At 41.9% G+C, this 22,431-nt stretch overlaps 1 protein-coding gene across 4 annotated transcripts in view; it reads left to right on the plus strand.

Moving 5' to 3' along the window:
- pcdh19 (protocadherin 19) overlaps window positions 1-22,431 on the plus strand; it is a 53,274-nt gene that overhangs the window by 24,677 nt on the left and 6,166 nt on the right. For all 4 annotated transcript variants that reach the window (XM_041048459.1, XM_041048461.1, XM_041048460.1 and 1 more), the window contains exons 3-4: window positions 3,867-3,925; window positions 5,684-5,856. In XM_041048459.1, coding sequence (XP_040904393.1) covers window positions 3,867-3,925; window positions 5,684-5,856 — 232 coding nt within the window. The remainder of the gene's footprint in view (window positions 1-3,866; window positions 3,926-5,683; window positions 5,857-22,431) is intronic.

Consider the following 22,431-nt stretch of genomic DNA (forward strand, 5'->3'; position numbering starts at 1 on the left):
TGTAATCGATTTTTCTTCTTTTAGATGCTCGTTTTTTTTAGACGCAGTCTTGCATAACTTGCCCCACCCTGCTTTCATACCTTCTATTTTTAAGCAATTTAACTCATATTTAGTGGATACAGCTTATTTCTAATATTAACTTTGCTTAAAAGACTGATCTTATGCGCATAAATCGTGTAATTTAAAAATCACATTCAGTTCTTTGTTTAAAAACAGTATCTGTAAAAGAAAAAGAAAAACAGTTTGTAAATTAAATTCTTGAGTAAGAAACAGATTGCTGATGGCGTCATCTTATGCATCCTTTTTTTAAAATAGCATGTTAGTAGTGCATGTCGCTGCATCTGTCCATATTTTCCCAACTTGCTTCCTTGTTTAAGTGTTGTACTGTGCTGTGTCAGCCTCGATTATGCATACAGTAGGGCAGCTGTGTGACATTTTTTTCTCTCTTTTTCTCTCCTATCTGTGTGACATCTGCTGAACTTGTCAGGTGTTTACTGGTGTAACAACTGGTGTCTTCACTTCCCCACCCCTCCTCTTCTCTCTGGTGCTCCCCATGCCCCCCACACAATGAATACACTTGCATCCAGACTACAGAACCAATTGTCACGCTGGGAGGAAGGCAAATCAAATCTTACGGCAGCAACTAGGCGCGGAGATTGCTTTTCCTCTCAGTGGCAGAGAAGCGAGCCCATCGTCCCTGTGCCTCAGGTTTTACTGGAGAGAAAGAAGCAAAGGGTGAAAAGGGGAGAGCTCCTGGGCTGCAGCAGCTGGACCACAAGCCTCCCGCAGGTCAAGTCTCACCCATTTCCTCCCATCTTCACCCTCTCTCTTACCACTCTCTTTCCACTTCCCTCCCCACTCATCCTGACACTACCTATCAGTCACCCGGCGGCACCAGGGACTACACTCCTCCCTCCAGTCCTCCAGATGAAACGGAACAATAATTATGGGGATAGAGTGGCTCTGGCCGCCAAACTGGGGCCGCTCAGATCACAACAACACATTGTCCAACCTGATTAAGTAGCCATTTGTGGCATCCTCGCTGTAGTTAAGCAGTTCTCATCATCTTGCCTGAAACTTGACCTCCCAGCAAGATATATTGACATGTCCTCCAATTTGAGGTCAATCAGAAATGTGGGGGCAGTCATTACATTTCTTTACAGGAAGCCTGGGCTAATGCATCTGATTCTTCCTCAGAACAGGCACTGTTGAGTGAATCATCAGTGCCCAAGGTTATGCCCTCACATGGGTGTTTGTTTATTTCCACCGACAGTTTGATAAATATAGGAAATGTGGTTATTTCCATTGAATCCTTTGATTAATGACAAGCTGCTGTGCTGAAGATGAGTGGAAGAGATGGTGATGCAAAAACACTGAATGGTGGAATATTATCAAGAGTCTCCTTTGGTTGTACCTACTGCCCACTTAAAAGGGCTCTGTGTAAAAATCCTGAGAGAGAATTGCATTATGGAAAGTACAGTTCCATTTCAGGACTGGAACAGCTTGAAAGCAGGGGCATACTACCTTCCTCTCCAGGCCGTGCTCAGACAGAACCTGCCATCCAAACCAATTACAGGCTGCAGCCAGAGTGACATTCACAAGAAATTTTCTATCTTGTCTTTTAAATGAAGTTTTCCCCTTGTTACTCATGCCTTGCATTTTCATTAGTCTCTCACCGAATGCGCAGCCACTGTAGAAGATGAGGCAGTTAAATTTGTGTTTAGCGGGACCAAAGTGGAGCACAGGTGGAACAGAAAACATATGCATCTACAGTACATGTTAGCAATAAAAAAATGTTACAGACCTGTGGGTTTTTTTAAGGGAAAGATGTTATTCTTTGATGAAAACCCCAGATATATTTTTCTACAATATGGCATAACTTACAAATTAATGGAATAATCAATGTAATTTTTAATTCATGATTAATCTGAGTTGCAGTATGTTGCCACTGCCGCTACCTTTGATATTTAATGGAGTCAAGCTGAACGGGAACAAAAGGAGTCAGGGGTAATACAAGAGAACAAACATGGTGTGCTCCAAATTAAGGGCTAATAATAAAATGTTAATTAAATCCCTTTTTATGAATTATCTTCTCTGTAGTAATGAGTTAAAGTTTAATTAGGGGTAAATGGTAAAAAGGAGACGGAATGATGCTAACCTTCAGCACAAACACATTGCATCAGTTAAAGTTTAATTAGGGGTAAATGGTAAAAAGGAGACGGAGTGACGCTAGCCTTCAGTGCAAACACATTGCATCATGATTTAGCAAAGCCCAATCAGAGGCCTGCCCTTGCATTGTTACTTATTATTATAGAATCTTCCTGCAGAAATAATCAGGAGTAAATGAGGTGAGATTGCAAACAACAGCTTATCTGCTGATGATTGAAGGCAAACCTGTGCACTTCTGAGAATACTGAAAGATAACTACACCTCTGGCATACATAAAAGCAACTGAAGAGACAAGAACAGTGTCAGCATCAGTCAGATAATCATACTGCACAGCATATACACTGATCAGCTACAACATTACAACCAGTTCCCTGTTTTAATGTTGTGGCTGATCGATGGATGTTGTCTTTGAAGCAACGAGAAAATGGCATCAATACCAAGAATCTAAACAAACAAGGACTTGCATTTGGTAGCATTAACAAGCTTTTACATTTTTCATAGACTGCAAACAGGCCATGGGAGATATTTGCCAAAGGTAGCTGACTGAGTTTTAGTCCAAATCTGTAAGACAGCTGTGCAGTGCCACTGTAACCTAAACAACAGGCCTGTCTCAAATGGTGTAACCCACTTGATAATCAGCAGCTACCTCTTTGTGCCTACATTAACCTTTCTTATGACAGGGGTGACTTTTTTCAGTATTGCTTTGATATTGGTACTGTAGACTTCCCTCAGAAGTAAGCCATTGACTCACAGCTTTTATCAGGATACAGTATCTGCGCCGTGGAATTTTAAGTGAAGGCTCTGCTTTCTTTCTACAGAAAACACCTGCATCTTATCAAACATTGTTGAAAGGGTCGTATCCTGTCTTTTCGCAGGACTGGGAAAGTCCTTTGAGAGGCTTTGATACCCTTTGGCCCTCTGACATCTTGCCTAGTGTGAGTAGATGCTTGGCAGATGCAGAAGGGGCTACCTGCTTAGTGTACACTGCCTCCTCTGTCCATGTGCTCTTACTTGTCAGACATTCTCCTTGCTAAATAAATGTTGAAAAAAAAAATGAATGTAGGATGCCTTTGAACTGTGTTCTCTAATGTGGGTCAGAGATCTATCGTATGCATATTCTGAAAGCCTTTTCATCTGCAATTGCGGAGTTAAGATTCCCCTGGTACACTCTTAATTTCATCTACTTCTCTTGCAGTTATTTATTTAATATTTCTACATTAATGTCTTCTCAAACATGGTAAAAGTGAAGAGTTCAGAGAAGAAAAAAGGGAAACTTTTCTTCTCCCTCTGTCTGCATGATAGTCTGTTCTCCCTAACGACTACATTTTAAAGACGGTGGGCTGACCGGCAGTGGAGGGAGGGAGCAAGGGATCGAGAGCGGGGAGGGTGAAGAGGAGAAGAGAGGCTACGCTCACTGCAGCACTCTCCTCAGCTCTCAGCTCCCAGTCAGCCTCTCTGTGTGTGTGCTTTGAAAGAGAATAGGATACAGCCATATAAAAGCCGAGGCTGCTCACCGGGGCCTTTGTGTAAAATAACATTTCTACTGAAAGCCAATTACTGGTAACATTATTTAGGTTGCTTCTGTTATTAAAAGTACCTCTCTCTGTTGCCCCCCATCATCCCTCAACCACAACCCCCCTCCCCCACCCCCCACCCCACGCACTCACACCCCCACCCCCTGCATCGCTCTCTTACAGACGGAGAATTATTCCATTGACTCCAGTTACGTGAACAGCAGAGCCCACCTCATTAAAAGGTATGTCTTGATTAGGAATTGTTACCAGCACCTCGTTACCATTGTTATCTGTAATTGTTTTATCTAATGAGTGCACAGCTACCGCTGCAGCTGCATGTGTTCCTGCATGTTTTTCATTCAGTGTAAGTGCAATGGGAGGATAAGATTTGGGGGATAAATAGCATTGCACCGTAATGCGTTTAGCAGACACTTGTTGAAAAGAGCCACAAACTCATACTTTCAGATTATTAGATTACATAGAGCAGCAGAATCTGCTAGCAGTGATTTTCATATTTACAGATAGGCTTATTACTCGCCTATAATTCAGTTCATTAGCAACACATGTGGCTTATGTACTTAATGATTAAATTATATTCAAGAGATTTCCACTGTTTTTCAAGACAACAGATTCATAAACAGATAATTCGATAATTATCTTATTTTTTTCCTTCGGTGAAGAATGAACACTTTCATTGTACATTGTTCTTCAATCTACCTGAACCAAGATATTAGATAGCTTTGCGGGAATGCAGGGTTGGGGGTTGGGTTGGGGGTCATATAATAATTCCCTCTGGCCATAGAGGTTTTTGTAACCAGGCTATCTTTGAAACCTACAATTCTCCCTTTTTACCTGCAGCTATGGAACATTCCAGGCTTTCTTTTGTTTAAAGGCCATTCCGGCCTTTTGAAAACCCATTATGGCAATTTCGCCCCCCCAAAAAGATTCCCTGCATTAATGTAAACAAAGAGCATTCAAGTGTGGGCCTCTGCAGCACACTACAAAGAAATCCCCTCAGGAGCCAGGGAGCCTATGGTCTGGGACAGGTGCAATTACAGTGATAACATCAGAGAGCCAGCATTACCTCCACTGCAGTCCCTCTCTCCCAGGCTGGAGAATGTGAGGCTTGGGCTGGGGAATGCAAGTACCTTGTACTGTCCTTCACTTCCTCTACCTTTCTTTTTGTTTACACACTTTTGTTCACTTTACTGTCTATTCTTTTCACTCTTTTTAAACCTTTTTCCTCCACTTACATAAACTCATTCATATATCTTTTTCTCATGCAAGAACACATGTTCATATATTCACCCCTATTTAGTGTTGTTTGTAAAGCAGAATTTGTTCCAGTGGGATGGAAATCAAATGAAGGGAAATCACGCTGTTACTGTGCAGCTGTTGATTGTGCCCCCCACCCCACCCTCTTTATTGACTGTGAGCCCCAAACAAGACAGATGCTCAGTTTGTATGCTTCCAGCGTTTCCTACATCCATCTTCCTTCCAGGAATTCCTGATTACTGCAGTATTTGTTTGATTGTAGTGAGTGAGTGCCTCCTGTTTGTTCAGTGCGATGTCCTTGAAGTCAGTGCATCCATCCAAAATGTTCCTGTCTGAAACACCCCGTAGCTGCCGTACTATCTGTGAAAGTAAAAAATGTCCACTTAATCCAAAAAGGCTCTCAACAGTTTTAAACCTTCGCCTTATTTCACGTTTACTGCAAGCGTATAGAGGCTGGAGCGAGACTTTGTCCTTTTCAAAACTGTAGTGTTTAAGAAAGATTCATCCTAAAACAAATTACTATGTGTCTATTTTGAATTCATGGAAATGAAGAATCATGTGAAAGGCTAAAGAATTCCGAGAAAGGACATAAAAGGGGACAGAAGGAAAGACGGACAGCTCGTCACAAACCATCACAGACAAGAGGACGAAGGAGAGCATGTGAGAGAAAGGTGATGTGACAGTTAATCAACATTTCCCTCTCCTCCCTCCTGGCCCCCATGTAGCACATCGACATTCAAGGACCTGGAGGGGAACAGTCTGAAGGACAGCGGCCACGAGGAGAGCGACCAGACCGACAGTGAACATGATGTCCAGAGAGGACACTATGTTGACACGGCTGTCAATGACGTGCTGAACATGACTGTCCCCCCTAATGTTTGCCAGCTGCCAGACCAAGGTAAGAAAATCTGTGCCTGTACGTGAGTGCGTGCCCTGTGTGTTTAGAGGTTTGCAGCATCCTTTGGAGTATGTTTTGGAAGTTTTAAGATAAGACGAATGTGTATTTGTGTGTGCACTTCAGTCCGTTTTTATGCCACCAGAGCATCTTTTAAGGTGCATTATGCCCATTGCTGGCTTCAGAAGTGCAAGTATGAATAACAACACTGTTTTTTTTTTTTTGTCTTTGATGTCCTGCTAGAGCAGCTAATGTGAGGGATCTCTGACAGCTAAGGCTACCCTTTGATACAGGCTTAGGCAACATTATTGACTGATAGTAGCCATGTCTGCTCGTGAAGCCAGGCTGACTTCAGATGTGCTTGAATGGCAGCAATTAGGCTCACAAAGGTAGACAGCGGAAATCTACATATCTCCACGTGCCCTCATCCATTATTCAGTGGGATCATTTAGCAGGGAATTAATGTTGATGTTTCATTTCTGACTCACCGTTTAAAAAGACATCCACTTGGTTGGCAGAAGTCAGTGTAAGGGTCATGTTCATTCTTAACTACTGCCAGTCAGACTGAGGAAGAGAGTGGGTCAGTAACAGGGAGAGAGAGCAGGGAAAGCAGGATAAAGCTGTCTGGAGCAGACCAGGATGTTACTATATGCACCTGAGGGTATTTACTGAGCTCAAAGGAAACACCACATGCGCAGGTGCAACGGCTCAGCAGAGCATGGAAGACAGTGTGTGTGAAAATTGCAGACATTTTAGGATGACTCACATTAGCAATTTTAGTCTGAGTGAGGGGGAAACACCGGACATTTTATTTTAAAAGCACTCTCTTGAGGACAGCAGTTACAGATATCACTTGCTGTATCTGAACTTTACATTTGCGCTGTGCTCCAATTTGGGAATGTGAGCCAAATTTAGTTTTTCTTCCCTCAGTTACATACGACATAATTTTGGTTCCTTTTTACTAACACTGCCCTAGTGAAGCTGTCTACTCTCTCACTACTTTCTTCCTCCTCAGCTTATATAGAGGAGAAATTTTAATGAGCAAGAGTAAACGAAAAGGAGCCCTACTACTATAAAAATGCATAAAGGAATGAAGATTATGTGATTTTTTTTAAAATTATTTATCTATTTTTATCAGTGGACTGTGAAGTGTGTGGGTGTGGTTGAAGAAGCAGTAATAGACATGTGTAGTCTCTTCATTTTCCCTGGCATATTTTACTAACCAGATGCTTCACTTGGATCAGGTTTGCTGTTGATGTTGTTTGACAGGGGAACAATAATATTGGGCGACCTACACTTTATTTTAATCAAGAATGGAGTCATACAAATGAATCTGCCTTCGTGGCTGGTAGTTTATACTTTCAAATAACTTAACTGAGAAATACAGATATACAGACACATATAGGGTCAGTGATTATGGTGACCATTAGAATCAACTTATATTGGGTGTTTCCTCAGCGGCATCAGACGATAATGAACAATGAAAAGTGAATTTGCTGACTATTGGTTGCCAGCTGTAATTACTTCACAACCCAGCAAAAATTCCTGTGCCTCTAAAAAAATGCATGCTGACAGGTCTTCTGGTAGTGGGATCTCATTATTGGAGACAATTAGAAATGATGTACATGAAGAATATTACAAGTGGGGAGAGCTCTCTCAGGCAGTTCTTTTTTTCATTAACACCACCAATGATTGTATCTGTTTCCGCAAAATGGATGCATGCCTCTTGAATGTGTAATGCAGCTCAGCATTGCTGGTAAACAGAGCAAGAGGCTATTTCACAGTGCTGTCCATTGTTTTGACCAGAACGAAAAGATGATAACAAAGTATCTGTTTAGAATTACAATTAGATGGTTTGTTATTGGCTTTTCTTTCTTCTCCTTTTTTTTTTTTTTTTTTTACTGCGGTCAGCTACAGACTCACTTTTGGCCAGCAGTTCTCCTCACTAAGGACTTAACAAAATGGCTTCACTAGAGTCTTTCCTCCCTTTGTTTTGAAAGTCAGTCAGCAGCAGTGGTCACACAAGAGAGTAATGAGAGTTCATAATTATTAAATGAATTGTCCAAAGATCCTTACACGTGCAGAAATGTAATGACATAGCAAATGAAATAGTCCCTCTATTACCATCTCAACGGTCTAATTACATAGTTAAAAGGCATGGTGGGCTGACAGAGATGGGCAGATTCAGCATGAGGTGCACTTGAATCTGTCTCTCCTGTTGTATCAGGATTTTACATCGTCAGACTTTTTTTTTTTTTCTAACTCCTCAGGAGAACACTAGCTTACTCATTTCCCTTCTTCAATTTCCTCTGTGAAAACTGACTTGAGTACAGTGGCAGAAGTAGAACAGCTTAGGTTGGAATGAGAACCGCAGTGTTTACAGTCATGTGATGATGTGGTTTTACTTTGAGCTCATCTGTATTAATTGACAAAAATGGACACTGTCCGCTAGTCCTGAGTGAATGGAAGGAATTGTCAGAAAACAAATAGGCATGTTCACTAAACACCCGCTGCTTAGATGTCTTCTGGGAGTAACTCAGTTGTATAGTGTGCCTCTCCTGCCAGCTAAGGCAGAAAACAAGTTGAGAGACTGCAATTGCCAAAGGACAACAGCACACACAAGCCTTGTTTTTTTGTGTGTGTGTTATTATTGTTCTGTTTTCTTGTGTTGATAAGTGCTGAGAACAAAAGGAAGCTGGAAGGGGGAAGGAGGAAGGGTTAAACTCCCAGGCTTTTACAGTGCAAATGTTTACCATTCCCAGTGCCATGTAAAGGTGTTGTTTGCCCAGGAGACAAGCCATTACCTTTACACAAAGACCCTGCATCCACATCATCTTGTGGGCTTTCATGTGGGAATCCATTTGTGTGATGAGATTCAGCTGCTAACTAACCCAGCCCCATATCACAAGAGGCATTTTTCCTTTCTGTATCAATTTAGGAGTTTGATATTTGGCTTTTGTCCATCACAGTTATGCTTCTTTCTTCAGTCATGCGGTTTCTACAATGCTATTCATTATTCCTGCACCAGCCACTACCAAGGTAACTTTCAGTGAAGTGCTTGTGAAGAGATTTTAAACTTAAATCTGAGCGAATGTCTCTTTGTTGGATCCCTGCCAAGAATCTAAAGAGCCATGTGTGCTCTTTTTGAAAGCCTGACCTGAAATATCCTCACCCAGTGGATTAGATTAGGGAAGTATCTGAAGAACAAATTACGTTAAATCTCTTAAAATCTATAAAGGAAGGGCTATCTTTAACATGTAATGGCTCCCTCATATCTGCCATTAGAATAAAAATGGATGATATTGCCGTAACTATAAACTGAAAAGAAGAGCTATATAAAATGAATTCTTCTTTATCTTTATAGGCATGTCTGTGAAGTTAGGGGGATTTGGTTGAAATGTGCGACATGCCAGCTTTGGCTCTGTAGAACCATTAATGTCAAGGGAGAAGCAAGGGAACAGACTCCGAGGGGGCTGGTGACAAAGAGAGCTAAATCTATTTTTTTCGACTTCCTTTGATTGTCATAGCTCACACTTTAATTCCTCCTGGATATGGATGAGCCATGGTTTTTAAGGATTAAGATTCATGTATTGTTAAATCGCTCGATTTATCTCTGCGGGAGGGAAAGGGAGAGCATGATGTTGTTTTACAGTGTCCGATTTGTGGGTTTAGAGGTTCGTGGTCTTGGATTTGGAATTATTTCCAGGTCAATGTGTGAGTGTTCTCCAAAAAAAAATCCCTTGCTCTTGGCTTATTAGACTCAAAGGGGATCCAAGACTGCTCAATTAGCAGAGCAGGGAACAGGCCTCTTTTATTTCTGACATATTCCTTGGCCTCCACCTCTGGAGAATATCTCTCATCTATCTGTTAGCTCCCTATGGGTGTGTGCCTGAAGCTGGAGCCCAGGAATGGAAGCCCCCTCCGTGGGCCGCAGACTTCTCCATATTCCCTTCTTCCATCAGCAGATCCGCAGGGTCTCGCTGTTCCTAATTGATTTCAGCTCCCCCCACCTTTTCTCTCTCTCTTTCCCTCTCTTTCCATATGACTTTCTATCTTTCTCTTCTGTTTCCATCTACTGACTGCAAACATCTCCAACCCACATCCCCTAACTTTGTGCCAGTCAAGCAGTTCCCTTCCCCTGTTGAATTAAAGAAAGAGTAAAGGCACCTCACATGTTTCTGCTGCAAACTTGCCCTAAATTCAACACGGGAACATTTCTAGTTTGCAGTTCTCTGATCTACTAACGAAAATGCTGACAGGTGTCAGAATCAGGAAGGCAACAGGAACAGGACTGTGCTGACAACACGAGAGAGGGAGAGAGAGTGTGTGTGAGGGAGACAGAGATGGAGAGATGAGCTGAGAGTCTAGTAAGCAGTCTTAGCGAGGGAAAATAAAAAGAGGAACAGAGGAAACAACCTCTCTGACAGGTAGGAGTGTTCTTTTTTTCTTTCTCTCACTCCAAGGTAACTGTGAATGTGCCAGAGAATTTGACTGATTCTCAAGCAACATTTGATTGAATTAAGCTTCGAAACTCTTCTTGTGATTCGGACTGGCAACAACACGTGTTGTGTTATGATATTTTATGATTGGATTAACATACAAGCTCCATACTGGAACCATCCATTTTGATTTTGATTTGTCTAATCTAATGTGGAACCTGTGGTGGAGGTAAAATGGCTGACAGTGACAAAGAGCTCAGTGCAATACAAGCATTAAGGAAGATAGAGTGCACACACTGTATGCTCAAACACACCAGAGAATGCTTGCTAGCAGGTGTAGTGAAATCTGTAATGAACAACCAAGATGCAGATTTTGCCTCCGAGATGCAGAGACTTGAGGAAAAGAAAGAAATAAAATGTCATTTCAAGCTGTGTCCATCTGGGCTCATCTTTTTTATCGTCCTTACATCGCTGAATGAAATTGTGTGACTCAGTGAGGTCTCTGGCTCTGTCTTATTGAAATTACACTTAATATAATATAACAGAGCTGACCAATATTGATTTTGCCCCTGGTTAAGCGGGCAAGACCTTTATCACTTAAGGGGAAGATGTGATTTTTACATATTTCACTGTGTAAAGCAAGTGTGTTTCTGCTCAAACTACTCTGCTTTTATGTCAGTTCTAAATTTTAAAAATGGTCTGTGGCCTCTTGGTAGTATTTGTTTGCAGTGCTTCCGTAAGTAAACCAACAAAATCATGTGCAAGCCCAGTAGTTGTTTAGTTAATTCCAAGAGGGAATAAATTAAGAGATGTGAAGAAGGACTTAAACAAACTTGACATGTTTTGATTCTCTGTTAAGTTTTTACAAGCATTGCCTTTAGCTGCTCTTCCTCAACTGCACACACTAACACAGACACAAACAAAAACGCATGCAAAAGGTCTTCATCTCCAGCCCAGACTGAAAACATATAGTAATGTTATAATACTATAATGGCATCCCCTGAACCCTCATTCTGCCAAAGCTCTCCTGAATATACCCAGTGTATTTAATCAGCTCAAGAGGGGACTGCTTATCTCTCTGCACTTGTCATGGATAGCGTATTGAACATATCAGAGAGAGAAATGGGAATAGTTCATTATTTTCTAGGGCTCACAATGAGCCTGATGTATCTCATTGCAGGCCCTCCACTGACAGCTCATTTTCTAGACAATCCTGGCATTCAGTTCACATCGCGGCAGGGCAAGAGAGAGGGAGAGAGAGAGACAGAGAAAGAGGGAGGAAACAGAGAGACAGAGAGAAAATAGGGCTCCGGATCTCCATTGCTTATTCATGACGCTGTGGCATGCTAGGTGTGTTAATAATCTCCGCAGAAACCAAGTGAATCACAGTTGTTTGTTGAACACCTAGCCAAGCTGGGCCCCAATCGACAGCAGATGGGAAAACAGGGGGATCAGGATGATCCCAGACAGAGGGAGGGAGATTAAGAACAGGTAATATGCTGAAGTTGATGGGGGCCGAGTGTGTATTAAACAGAGAGGAGAGAGTACCTGAATTTTAAATCTGTCTGAAAATGTGTACACAGTATGTTGTGTGTGTGTGTGTGTGTGGCTGCAAGTGTGTGTCTTTAAAGGTTAATCAGAGAAGGAGGGGAAAAGAGAGAGAGGGAGAAAGATAAAGAGATGGCATAAGAGAAAAATACTGTGGGTAGGGGGAAATTCAAGTAGCAGAGCTATAGCATTGTCTCCAGTCTACTTGCCTTTTGTGGCTCCGATTGATTCTGGTTCTCGTCTGAGGAACCGAGGCAGTGGACATTTTTTCTAACCACACCACTGCGTTTTTAATTCTTTAAGGTCACTGTGTGGGCACAGCAACTTCTCCATTGTAATACAGAGCAATCAGTAATAAGACTGTGGGTTAAAACAGAGGGCTATGGCTGGTAGTACTGCAGCCTCCTTTATGCTGAGATCACACACACCTCATTTGGCCTGTTGGGGAGAAATTACTCAGGAAAAAAAATCCATTTATAATTACTTATTGATCTTAATGAGATACACCGAATTTGATTATTTTACTCTTTGTGTCTTTTTAGTTTCTCTCGAGATGTCCCTACATCACGCACGTCACCTTCCACTTAGTTTTGGAAGACAGAGAAATTATATTGTCCTGTTAACAGTGCTGTATGACTGTTTACACCAGAGACCAGGGTTAGAGCGGCAGGAGTCCTGCCTGTGGTTAGTCAGCAAAAACACTTTGGTTAAGGTTAGGGAAAGATTGTGGTTTTTGTTAAATGTAAATAAACACATTGTGACTGAAGTCACTGTGACTTAAACAAAAAGCGTAATAATGCTGTAGTCACTACAGATTTATACTGTACTGCAAGATTGCATACTTTGGCCAAAAACAAATGCGTTGTCTGTGAAGATTTTACTGATATGTTCATAATCAAAATACTTGCGACATGCCAAATATATGAATTAACAATATATCCTCATTACTTTTATAGAACATGTAATTTGGTCACTATTACATTTCCTACAAAATGCATTTGCCATTACAGTGTATTTATATAAAAACATACTTTCTAGGAGACTGAGTTTGGTCCTAACATCAGAATTCTAAGAGTTTTAATGAAAATGAGGGAGCGTGACTACTTTATTAACTCTAATGGCTGCAGGTCAGCGGAGAGAAAGATTTTTATTGCAGTGCCAGCGGAATGCATCCCCAACTGATTAGCCATTGTTGTCTGAATTGTCAGGAATACAATTTGCACGTGTAACAGTAAAGTTGGCTGCTATAACCACTCTGCCCCTAAGACAGTAAATAGCAGATAATGTAACTCTCAAGAGTCACTAATATTCCTTTACAAAAGCATGACTTACCACAGCCTTGTTGCTGAGATGGTATGACTATAGACTGATACCATGTGGAGTAAACAACCTGATGAGGACATACTATACACATAGACTAACTCAAAGGAGTCTCAATGTGTGGCTGGAAGTGGGCAGGATAGTCACCGAGTGACTGCCAAAGCAAGGCTTGTATTACAGGGATCCCAGGATATCAGACACCAGGCGGCCTGTGCTCCCTCCAGGCAGGGCAAAGTCTGGCAGCTGGCCCGTCGCCCAGATAGCTATAATCAGCTCCATTACCTGTAGCACTGACTCCCATTTAGGAGCCCTCATAGTGGAACCATGGCTATACTGCAGGGATTAAGGATGCTGTGAAATTTAGGAAAAGTACAAATAACACGCAGTTGCACATGTTATAGCTACACCTGCTGTAAACACATACATCGTACACACAGGAATATATTGGTAGCTGCATGCCACGCATACGTGTAGTGAATGGGGAGAGATTTTCTGGGCATTATGTGTCTTGGCATGAAGCATTTGTTTTATCTCCTGCCTCTGTGAAAGGAAAGATTAAGAATATACTCTGCTCTGTTTAAGGGGAAAATCAGCTGTCTTCTGACAAGTATATTGTAGCCTGCAGTTTTCTGTCCAGAATACAAAGAGACATTTATCACTGCAGCTGGGGTAAGGGAGGAAGAAGGGGGGGGGGGGGGGTCTCCTGCGCTGCAGCAATGTGCATTTCTTTTTTTAACCCCTATTACTTCCTCTCTGTGGGAAAAAAACACTATACCTCCATCCTCCTTAATCCATTTGAGATTTCCTACATTCTATTTTCCTTTCATTTCACAGTGTCCCCCAGTGCCTTTGTCATCACCATCCTGGTTTTTATCTTAGTTCTCATCACCTTGTTTCTCCTGACAACATTATAACTCAGATGGAATATGTAGCAGAAATATGTAAAGTTATGTCGTCCTCCTCAGTTGTGGCAACAAAAGGTTACTACCTCAGGCACAGTGCTATAATATTTCCATATTTTGCTCTCCTCATGTATATTCAGTGAGAATGATTTATTCTGTAACATTTTATAGCCGTTGAAATGCAGAATTTCTCTCGCAGAGAGCCTGCTCATACTGTAAAACACTGCATGGCAGAATGTGCTCTTTGGATTTGTACTCAGCAGAAGTTAAACAGAGGTTAAAGAGAAGTCATCCAAACCACCTCTATCATTACAATTTTTCATTCACCAATTAGTGTCAGTGTTCCTCGCTGTCCCCTAGATGACCTTGCAGGGATGAGCTCACTACGTTGTAATTCAACATTTTGAGAAGGTCTCAATAGTGGGAGGCACGTTGTGGCTGCTAGTGACCCAGATTATAAACTATTGATGAGAGAGTGAAGGCACAGTAACAGAGAGGAGGGACCCGCTGAGGCTTGTGTGGACCCAGGGAGCCTCCTCTGACCTTTTCTTGGCCACTGATGTCCACTAGACCTTGCTTAAATTTTGTCTTTCAACACGTCTTCATATTCAAGAACTTCTCTGTCTTTTAAACCTCTGTGTTCTGTTTATTCCTTATCCAGTGACTTACAATGCACACAAGTAATTCAGATAAAGAAAACACATATTCCTACTGAACATAACAGGGTTGTCTTAGTTGAATAAAGATCAAAACACCACAGCGTGTACTAGTCCTTCTGAATTACTGTGGCGTACATGCTCTGTAGTCAGATTTCTGCCTGTTTTGACTCCATTCATGTGTGAGAAAGGTCAAAAGCTAAAAAGGATGCAGAGTGGTGTTTCTACATTGTGGCGTAGCTGGCGGTGGTGGATAATCAAATTAAAGTGAATTCATCAACATTAGAAACATAATTCACAAAGGCCCTCCATTCTTGTATGGTGCTGCTAATAAGATGTTTCCTTTAGGCTAGCACACATCTTTCTACGCATTAACTTAATTATCATATCACATTAGTATATTATATAAAATCTGGTTAGTGTGAACCATGTAAATACTACAGCAACTATTAGATTAATCTGCGCATTTGCAAAAAAATTAAATAAAAATCATAACATTTCAGGAGACTTTAATGTTATTGCTTACATGTATAATTAACTGAGGGACAGAATTCACTCAGTGGGTGCATCTTGATAGACAAATTTTACTTTTCAAACCCCACCGGTATCACACCCTTAAAGCTGAGGGAAAAAAGGGAAAAAGGTCGGCTGTTAAATTTAATGGCAAACAGGAAAGTCTCAGAATGGAAATGGAAATTCTCAGAATTTTTAATGATATGCCTGTTCTCATGCAATCCTCATTAAAGATGAGGCCAGAATGCACGCAGAGGACAGGGAGGGAACTGTGGCCAGACGCTGCACTTCCCCCCAACATCCATCTAAGATCTGCAGTGGGGGTTTAAGGCTCCATTGTGTGTTCTCCAGCACATCTTAGAAACCCTGTGCTCCTTCTGTATTCAGCTCACATTAGCATCAGAAAATAAATAAAGCAAGCAATCAGGCCGTGACCTCTTATATCCACAGTAATGCCAGCACCCCCTGCCTTTCTCCTCCTCCTCCTCCTCCAGCTCCTCCGCTGCACTCTACGTAGGTTTAACTAGCTTGGATTTGCAACTGAATGTCAAGCTTGGTGTTTGGCTTTACCACAGGGCAGGTTGTTCCTCAGCTGTCTGCAGAGAAAAGGAACTCGAGGATCGAGAGGAGCGGGGGAATTGGATCTTTGACACCTGTCACTTCCACTCTGCTGCACCTTGCTCCCTTGCCACACATAAGGACTTTTCATGTCACAGCTCAGCATGTTATCATGAGTGGGCACAGGGGCCTGAGAAATCCAATTACTACCACTGTGTCAGACCCCTGCCATCATCCTTATGTATGCTATAGTCATGTTCCTCAAATCAGAAAAGATGTGGCTATTAGTTCCTTCTCTTTTCTTCAGTCCAGGCTCCCACCTCCATTTCAGTCTGTGTGTCTTAGATACGAGCTGCAGCTCTTCTCATGGACTGCCTCGCTGCTGACAGTCCTCTATATAGTGTAGCAGTGGATGGTGGGTGGCTAATGCTACGGACATTGGTTCTGACTGTCTGATATTAAGTGGTATCATGGTGCAGACCTCACTGTGGTGAATAATGGAGAACCTGGGAGAGAATCAAGCATGCCTCCCTGATGCCAGCCAGAATGGCCTTTGTGACAGGGAAATAGAAAGTGTTAGAAGGGCCTCCCTCTTGCTTTTTCCTCTGCCCAGCAGGTATAAATCTAATGCATCTCCACACAGCAAGGGCCTCGCTGTGTTTTCCTTATTTCTTTTAGTTGCTGCTCGTCCCAGAGTGACGCTGTCAATCTGGTTCAGTGGGAAACAGGAGGACTGTCTTTTCAAACCATGATCGTTGTCCCAAGGTGGCCCACCCACTCATTCTGTATATGTTTCTGCACGCTGAGCTAAACCTGCCCATCACACCACATACCACCACACTCGCCATGTTAGTGTCCTACTTCCAGAGGTTGTTAAAACTGTCTGGAAAAGGGACAAGTGGAATTTTTAAAGGAAGAAAAGGCAGAAAAAAAGAAGAAAATGAGAGAGAGTCAGAACCATGCTGGTGCTTCTGCGGCAAGATAAAATGGAATATAAAACACACAGTCCTGGCTGACACAAAGTGAACATGACTGAGTGAGAAGCCACATTATATTAATTATGTAAGGCCACTCTTTTGAGGCAAAGCAGAAGCTCACAGTGAGCAAGGAAATCCTAAGATACTGGTATGCTGCCCAGTGAGCTGTCCCCAGCTGTTTGAATATCGACACATGGACAGGCACTGAAATGTTGTGCTTACATAATACATTGTTCAGATTCATTAAATCATAAATCTAGTTTCCCACACTTGATTAATTGGGCTTTTTGACTGTAGGGATGAAAATGTGCATTCACAAAGAGAAATATTGGTGTTGGTGAAACAGCTTTAATTTTTCATAGATATATTTGTTTATTAAGGAAATGCTCAGTGCCACACAAAGCATTGTTTTCTATCTACTTCCCTGACATTTGTGGTTTGTATTTTCTCCCATGCCCACTAGAATTTCTGAAACCCTTACACTTGTTTAATAGGGATTAATTGCAGCTGATAACACACCTGTTGATTAGGTTTGGGAATATATAATTGTCACTCTTGGTTTACTCCGAATGAGATACAGCGACCTCAGTGACTCACCTGACATAACCACTGTTTTTTCCTCACACTTTTGACACCAGTGATCACCAAGCCAACTTTCGTCCTCACCGTTGTGTAGCTTTCATCTACCCCCCCAACCCCAATCACAGATGTAATTTAAGTGTCTGTTTCTGTCCCCCTTGCTTTTCCCAGACTCAAGGGTTTAGGAGCAAATTAGCTTGCTAGCTCGGTCAAGCTTAAGCACAGAAATGCTGCATTTGTTCCAGTGTATTTAAAGATGTCCTCTGCCGAAGCATTGTAGAGGAAACGAGCCAAGCAGACAGAGGCAGGCAGGCGGTCTGGCTGGCTCGGATGGCAGAGCGGGCAGGTCTGCATCTGGGACACCAGCGGCCTGCTGTGCTGAGTTTTGGGAGTGCATTGTACTGTTGTTGTGGGCCTGAAGTGCCAGAACGCAGGTTAATTTGAAGCCCATCATTAGAGGGGCAATTTGGGTTCTGAGAATCGACAAGGGTGGCATTTCCTTTGTCATTAAAATGAAGTACATCTCATCACAGTGCTACACGACACTTGAACCTACTACCTCGATCAAATACAAAGCTAGGAAGTAAATTGTTGATGCTGTGCCAAATTTAATTTAATTAGTATATCTTTGCTTTTTTAATCTTTTCCAGCAATTGTTTGTATTCTTCGGACCATTGCTTAACTATTTGACTTTTATTTACCCTAATTAAATACAGTATTTGTATCACAAAAATAGTGCCTTCAAATCATGAAAGAAAGAATGATAATTCTGGAATAAATAGAAGTGCCTTTGGACACTCTTTATTATACATTATATTAAGTGTCTATTACCTGTTGAATTCCAGCATGATTATTGCTAGAAAGGGCTGTGAAGGTCAAGAACTCAATATTCTGTAAAGGCACCAAAATAGCAGTAACTCTACACCTGCATTTTGCCATAGTTCCCAAAAAGTGAAAAAAAAAAAATCCTTTGTTTAATATTTAAAGCTTGTGTTGTAAGCGTGGAAATGGCTACAACCAATAATAGAGTACCAAAGCTGTTTTTTTAACAAACAATGCCCCTGCAGTCGAATAAGATTACCATTCTTTCCAATTTACCTTAGGACACTTTTCAATGGTTCCTCCCTGCATGATGTTTCACCACAATTTCCCACTTTAACTGGAAATATATCAAATTATGTGAGTAAGATGAGCTCAAGTTGCAGTTTAATTTCGACTTTAATTGCCTTCTTTTTCATCCTGTATCTTTCACATTTTAAAATAATTATCCCTTTAAAATACTTCTAACCCAGAGATGAATTTCCTCTGATGAAATTCATCACTGAATTACATCCCTGATTAGTTTTTCTTGGAAATGTTATATGTGGCCACAAAATTATCTAATTTACTACCACAAAGTTATTAAGCTGATTTCTTGTCCCAATGACAGCGATATGTTTGGCATCATTATCTTGTAGCAGAGGAAAGCACATACGTATTATCTTATTATTAAGTTCTTTTACAGTTTGCAGTTGCTGTTTGCTTTAGCTGTATGTACATAAACCCACACTGATGTCTTTGTCAAATAAATATTATTTATTTTTTCATAGTTTCCCATCACATCCAATTGCAAAGCCACATCCCAAAAACCTGTAAAACTATTTCAAAAATTAAAATCTGACCCCTTCTGGGTGGAATGGTACAGAGATTTCTCTGGCAACAAAATAAGCAGTTTACTCTAAGCGCAGTGATTTGACTCAAAGAGTAAAACCTCAACAGACTCTGTTCTGTAGTTACTTTTCCATCAGAATTACACACAAGAAGAATGCTGTTTTCCAAGTCTTTTTTTTGTTGCTGGATTGGCAGTGTGGTTGAACAGTTGGGCATTGTTCACTCCGTCATTGATAACAGCCTCCCCAGCCCGGACGCTGTCTCGTATTTTGTGGACACATTCATACATGTGTTGTATTGGTGCTGGTGCATATCTTCCTGTTTAGCCAAGTTCAACCACATGCAGCCAGGCTTAGGTCTCTGTGCCTTTCTGTCTGGGTTAAATCCAGTTCACAGTGCCTGTTGAGAGAGTTAAACAGTCACTGGCTCATCCAAAGTATGAAAATCACGGTATGTATTATGATATTGGCCAGTATACAAACCTACATGTCCCACAAGATCTGACCATTGTAAATCCAGCCCCTCCAAGCATTGCACATGTCATGATAGGAGCTGAAGATAATGGTTCTAGAGCCTTAAAAAACTGTTCCTGACCTGCTGCAACCTCAAGGAGCCAGTGATCGTGGGAGCAGGGCACAATAAGGTGAGAGAATCTTCTCAGCAAATAGTATTTGTTCCCGGGGCATTGAAACCAGCCCACCCACGTATGTCATCATGACAACCAGCTCTCATCGTTTCCACTACATCAAGCAGTCCATTGGCTAGTGGTCCTGCTTTTGAACAAAACAGCGCTCTGCGATGACATAGTGATTTATAAAACAGCATAGCGATTGCTTTTTTTCCTCCCGCTGCTGTTACACAGCTGTTAAACAGATGCTGTTTGTACCAATTTAGAAGCTAGTTCATTGTTTGTCAACACCAGTTTGGAAATTCATTCTTTATACCAGGACTTGCTATAAAATGCACAGGCTGGGCTGGATGGGCCATCAGTGTGGGTGGAACAGAGACAGTGGAAGTAAACATTTGCAGAATTTGGTTTGAACTGTTGTTAGCGTTTAAAACAATTATTGACAAAAGCTTATAAAGAACAGTGAATGAAACACTGGCTCAAAATGAAGTTAACTTGCCATTTTGCATCGGCTTTTGAGAGGACACAGGCAGGCCTGGCAGAAGTGACAAGCTGTCAGACACCCTCTGCAGTGCTGGATGGATTAGACAGTGAATTTGTTCTTGATGAATTGACTGGTACTAATGCACAGAAATAGAACCACGGCCACATGAACCCCTGGCTTCGCCAGCCATATGACAGTACTAACAAGGCTGCCCAGTGAGTCTAATTTCCACGACAATTAATATTTGACTGCAAGAGTAGAAGGAATTCTGTCCAGATAGGCAGAAATGAGAGCAAGAGATTTGGGGGTGAAGGATTTATTTAATTACACCAATGTACGTGAGACAGCAGTACGGATGTGATGAAAGAGGAGGACAGAAGGAGGAGAAGCATAAAGGATGGGCTTGTGTGGGGAGCTGCGAGGGATGAATCTGGGAGTGTCGGGGGGGGGGAAGCTTGATGTGACTGAACCAGATGCTGTGGGGAGAAGGAGAGGACTCGGTGCTGTGTAGAGAATGATGGCTTGCGTGGTGCAGTAAGGGTGCCCCTCTACTGTTTGTAAAAACAAGACCATCACACTCCATCTTGCCGCTCCCGCAGGAGCCAGGCCTCCAGGCTGATTTATGGCCCACAGACTGAATTGGCTGGCTGGGATGACAGCAGAGCTTGGACTCTCCCTGGTGAGTAGTGTAGGAGGCTGCTTGGCCAGGCTTTAGCCTCAGCTGGCCGTAGAACTGTCCTCTGCTGTAGTTAGGGCAGACTAGATGTTAAGCTTCATCCCCAGTGTTAGGATCATGCAGGGCCAAGCCTGTTAGGTCTCGAGCATCGTTTGGACTCAGCGCACCAACCAACCACAGACAGTCACCCTCTATTCTGCTGTTGCCATATTTTCTGAATTTTCCTCCCTTGTGATACTCCCATCAGCTTCTGCATCACAGGCTCCATCAAGACTCTGTAGTAGCAATTTAGATTTAATCAATCTTTGCCATGTGACTGCCAGGATGGAAAATTAATATGGAGAGCAATTAGAAAACAGCCATCTCACTGTCAAAGATACACTGGAATACCAAGATGAGAGCGGATAAAACTGACGACATTTTAGCAACAAATGAAAACCTTCTGTAAACCACTCAGACGTGGCAGAAAGTGTTGGCTCCCAGGCTGTCCTCAACAAGGGTCAGCAGGATTGCAGCCACATTTATTTAACTTCCTGTAAATTGAATTCGTTTGGATTTTATACCAGTCGTCTCGCACAAAAATGAAAGGAGACACAGTGACAGAGTTGCTGCAGGGTTTTTCAATCACCAGAGCTGAATAATGGTCTTTTCAGACTATAGACAGGCTACATTTGATAGCTTTGTCACATCATTTTGATAGTGTTTAAAATCAGAGACAGTGAGGAAAAAAAACGGGAAAGCAGGAGAAATCAAAGAGAATCGGTAAAGTCTATGCAGGCCACAAATAAAGTATATCAGGATTTAAATTGTTTTAAATTATTTTCTTGCATAACAGCTACATCACAGTAACGTCTACATTAAACTGCCTGGATGTCTGTTCAGGAGTATCTATTTTCATATGACAAGCAGAATCAGGACATTTATTGTTACTGCTACAACAAAAATGTCAGCATACAGAGGGAATACAAAAAAGTAGTTTAAGCCAAAAGTGGCAGACTTTCTTTGTAAAATGATTTATCATGCCACACCGTTGTTCCAAATTCTTTTTAGGGTTCATCATGCTGTAAAACCAAACTGACTGAATTGTGTCATACTACAAGTCCCCATCGCCTCGCGGCTGCAGTTAAACTGAGACATACAGAATGAAGATTTTGTCACCTGAATGCGGGTTCACATCGACTCAACCCTGTCTCTTGCCCTCCAGTCTGGCCTTCTGTTTCTTGTGGCTGCTTACACTCATTTTATAGGATTACATCATTGTTTTCAACCTCAAGTCTCTGTGCGCTAGTTTTGGAGGGAAAAGCGTCTGTGTTTTCCAAGCCAGGCCCCATGTGTTAGCCAAACAGGACGCAAAATAGCTGGCGAAAGCTCAGAGAGGTTTTCGGGGAGTTGCCTCTCTCAGTGAACACATCTCTTCCCTTTTGTGTCAGGGGATTTTAGTCTTTTGCTGATTCCTCTTTTTTGCTACATTAGCAACAAACAAATAGCACCTCCAGCTGTATGATATCAAGGGATAGTTATGTACATGCACAAGGGTAAATTGAGCAATGAGCTTGTCGGATTGTGGGATCCCCATGCTGAAGCTGAAGATCTGTCTGCTGTAACTTGAAGTTAAGACGCCTTCATCTGATTGAGAGAAGCAGACAGG

The sequence above is a fragment of the Toxotes jaculatrix genome, chromosome 10 (assembly GCF_017976425.1).
Source record: "Toxotes jaculatrix isolate fToxJac2 chromosome 10, fToxJac2.pri, whole genome shotgun sequence".
In the NCBI taxonomy this organism is placed as follows: Eukaryota; Metazoa; Chordata; class Actinopteri; family Toxotidae; genus Toxotes; species Toxotes jaculatrix.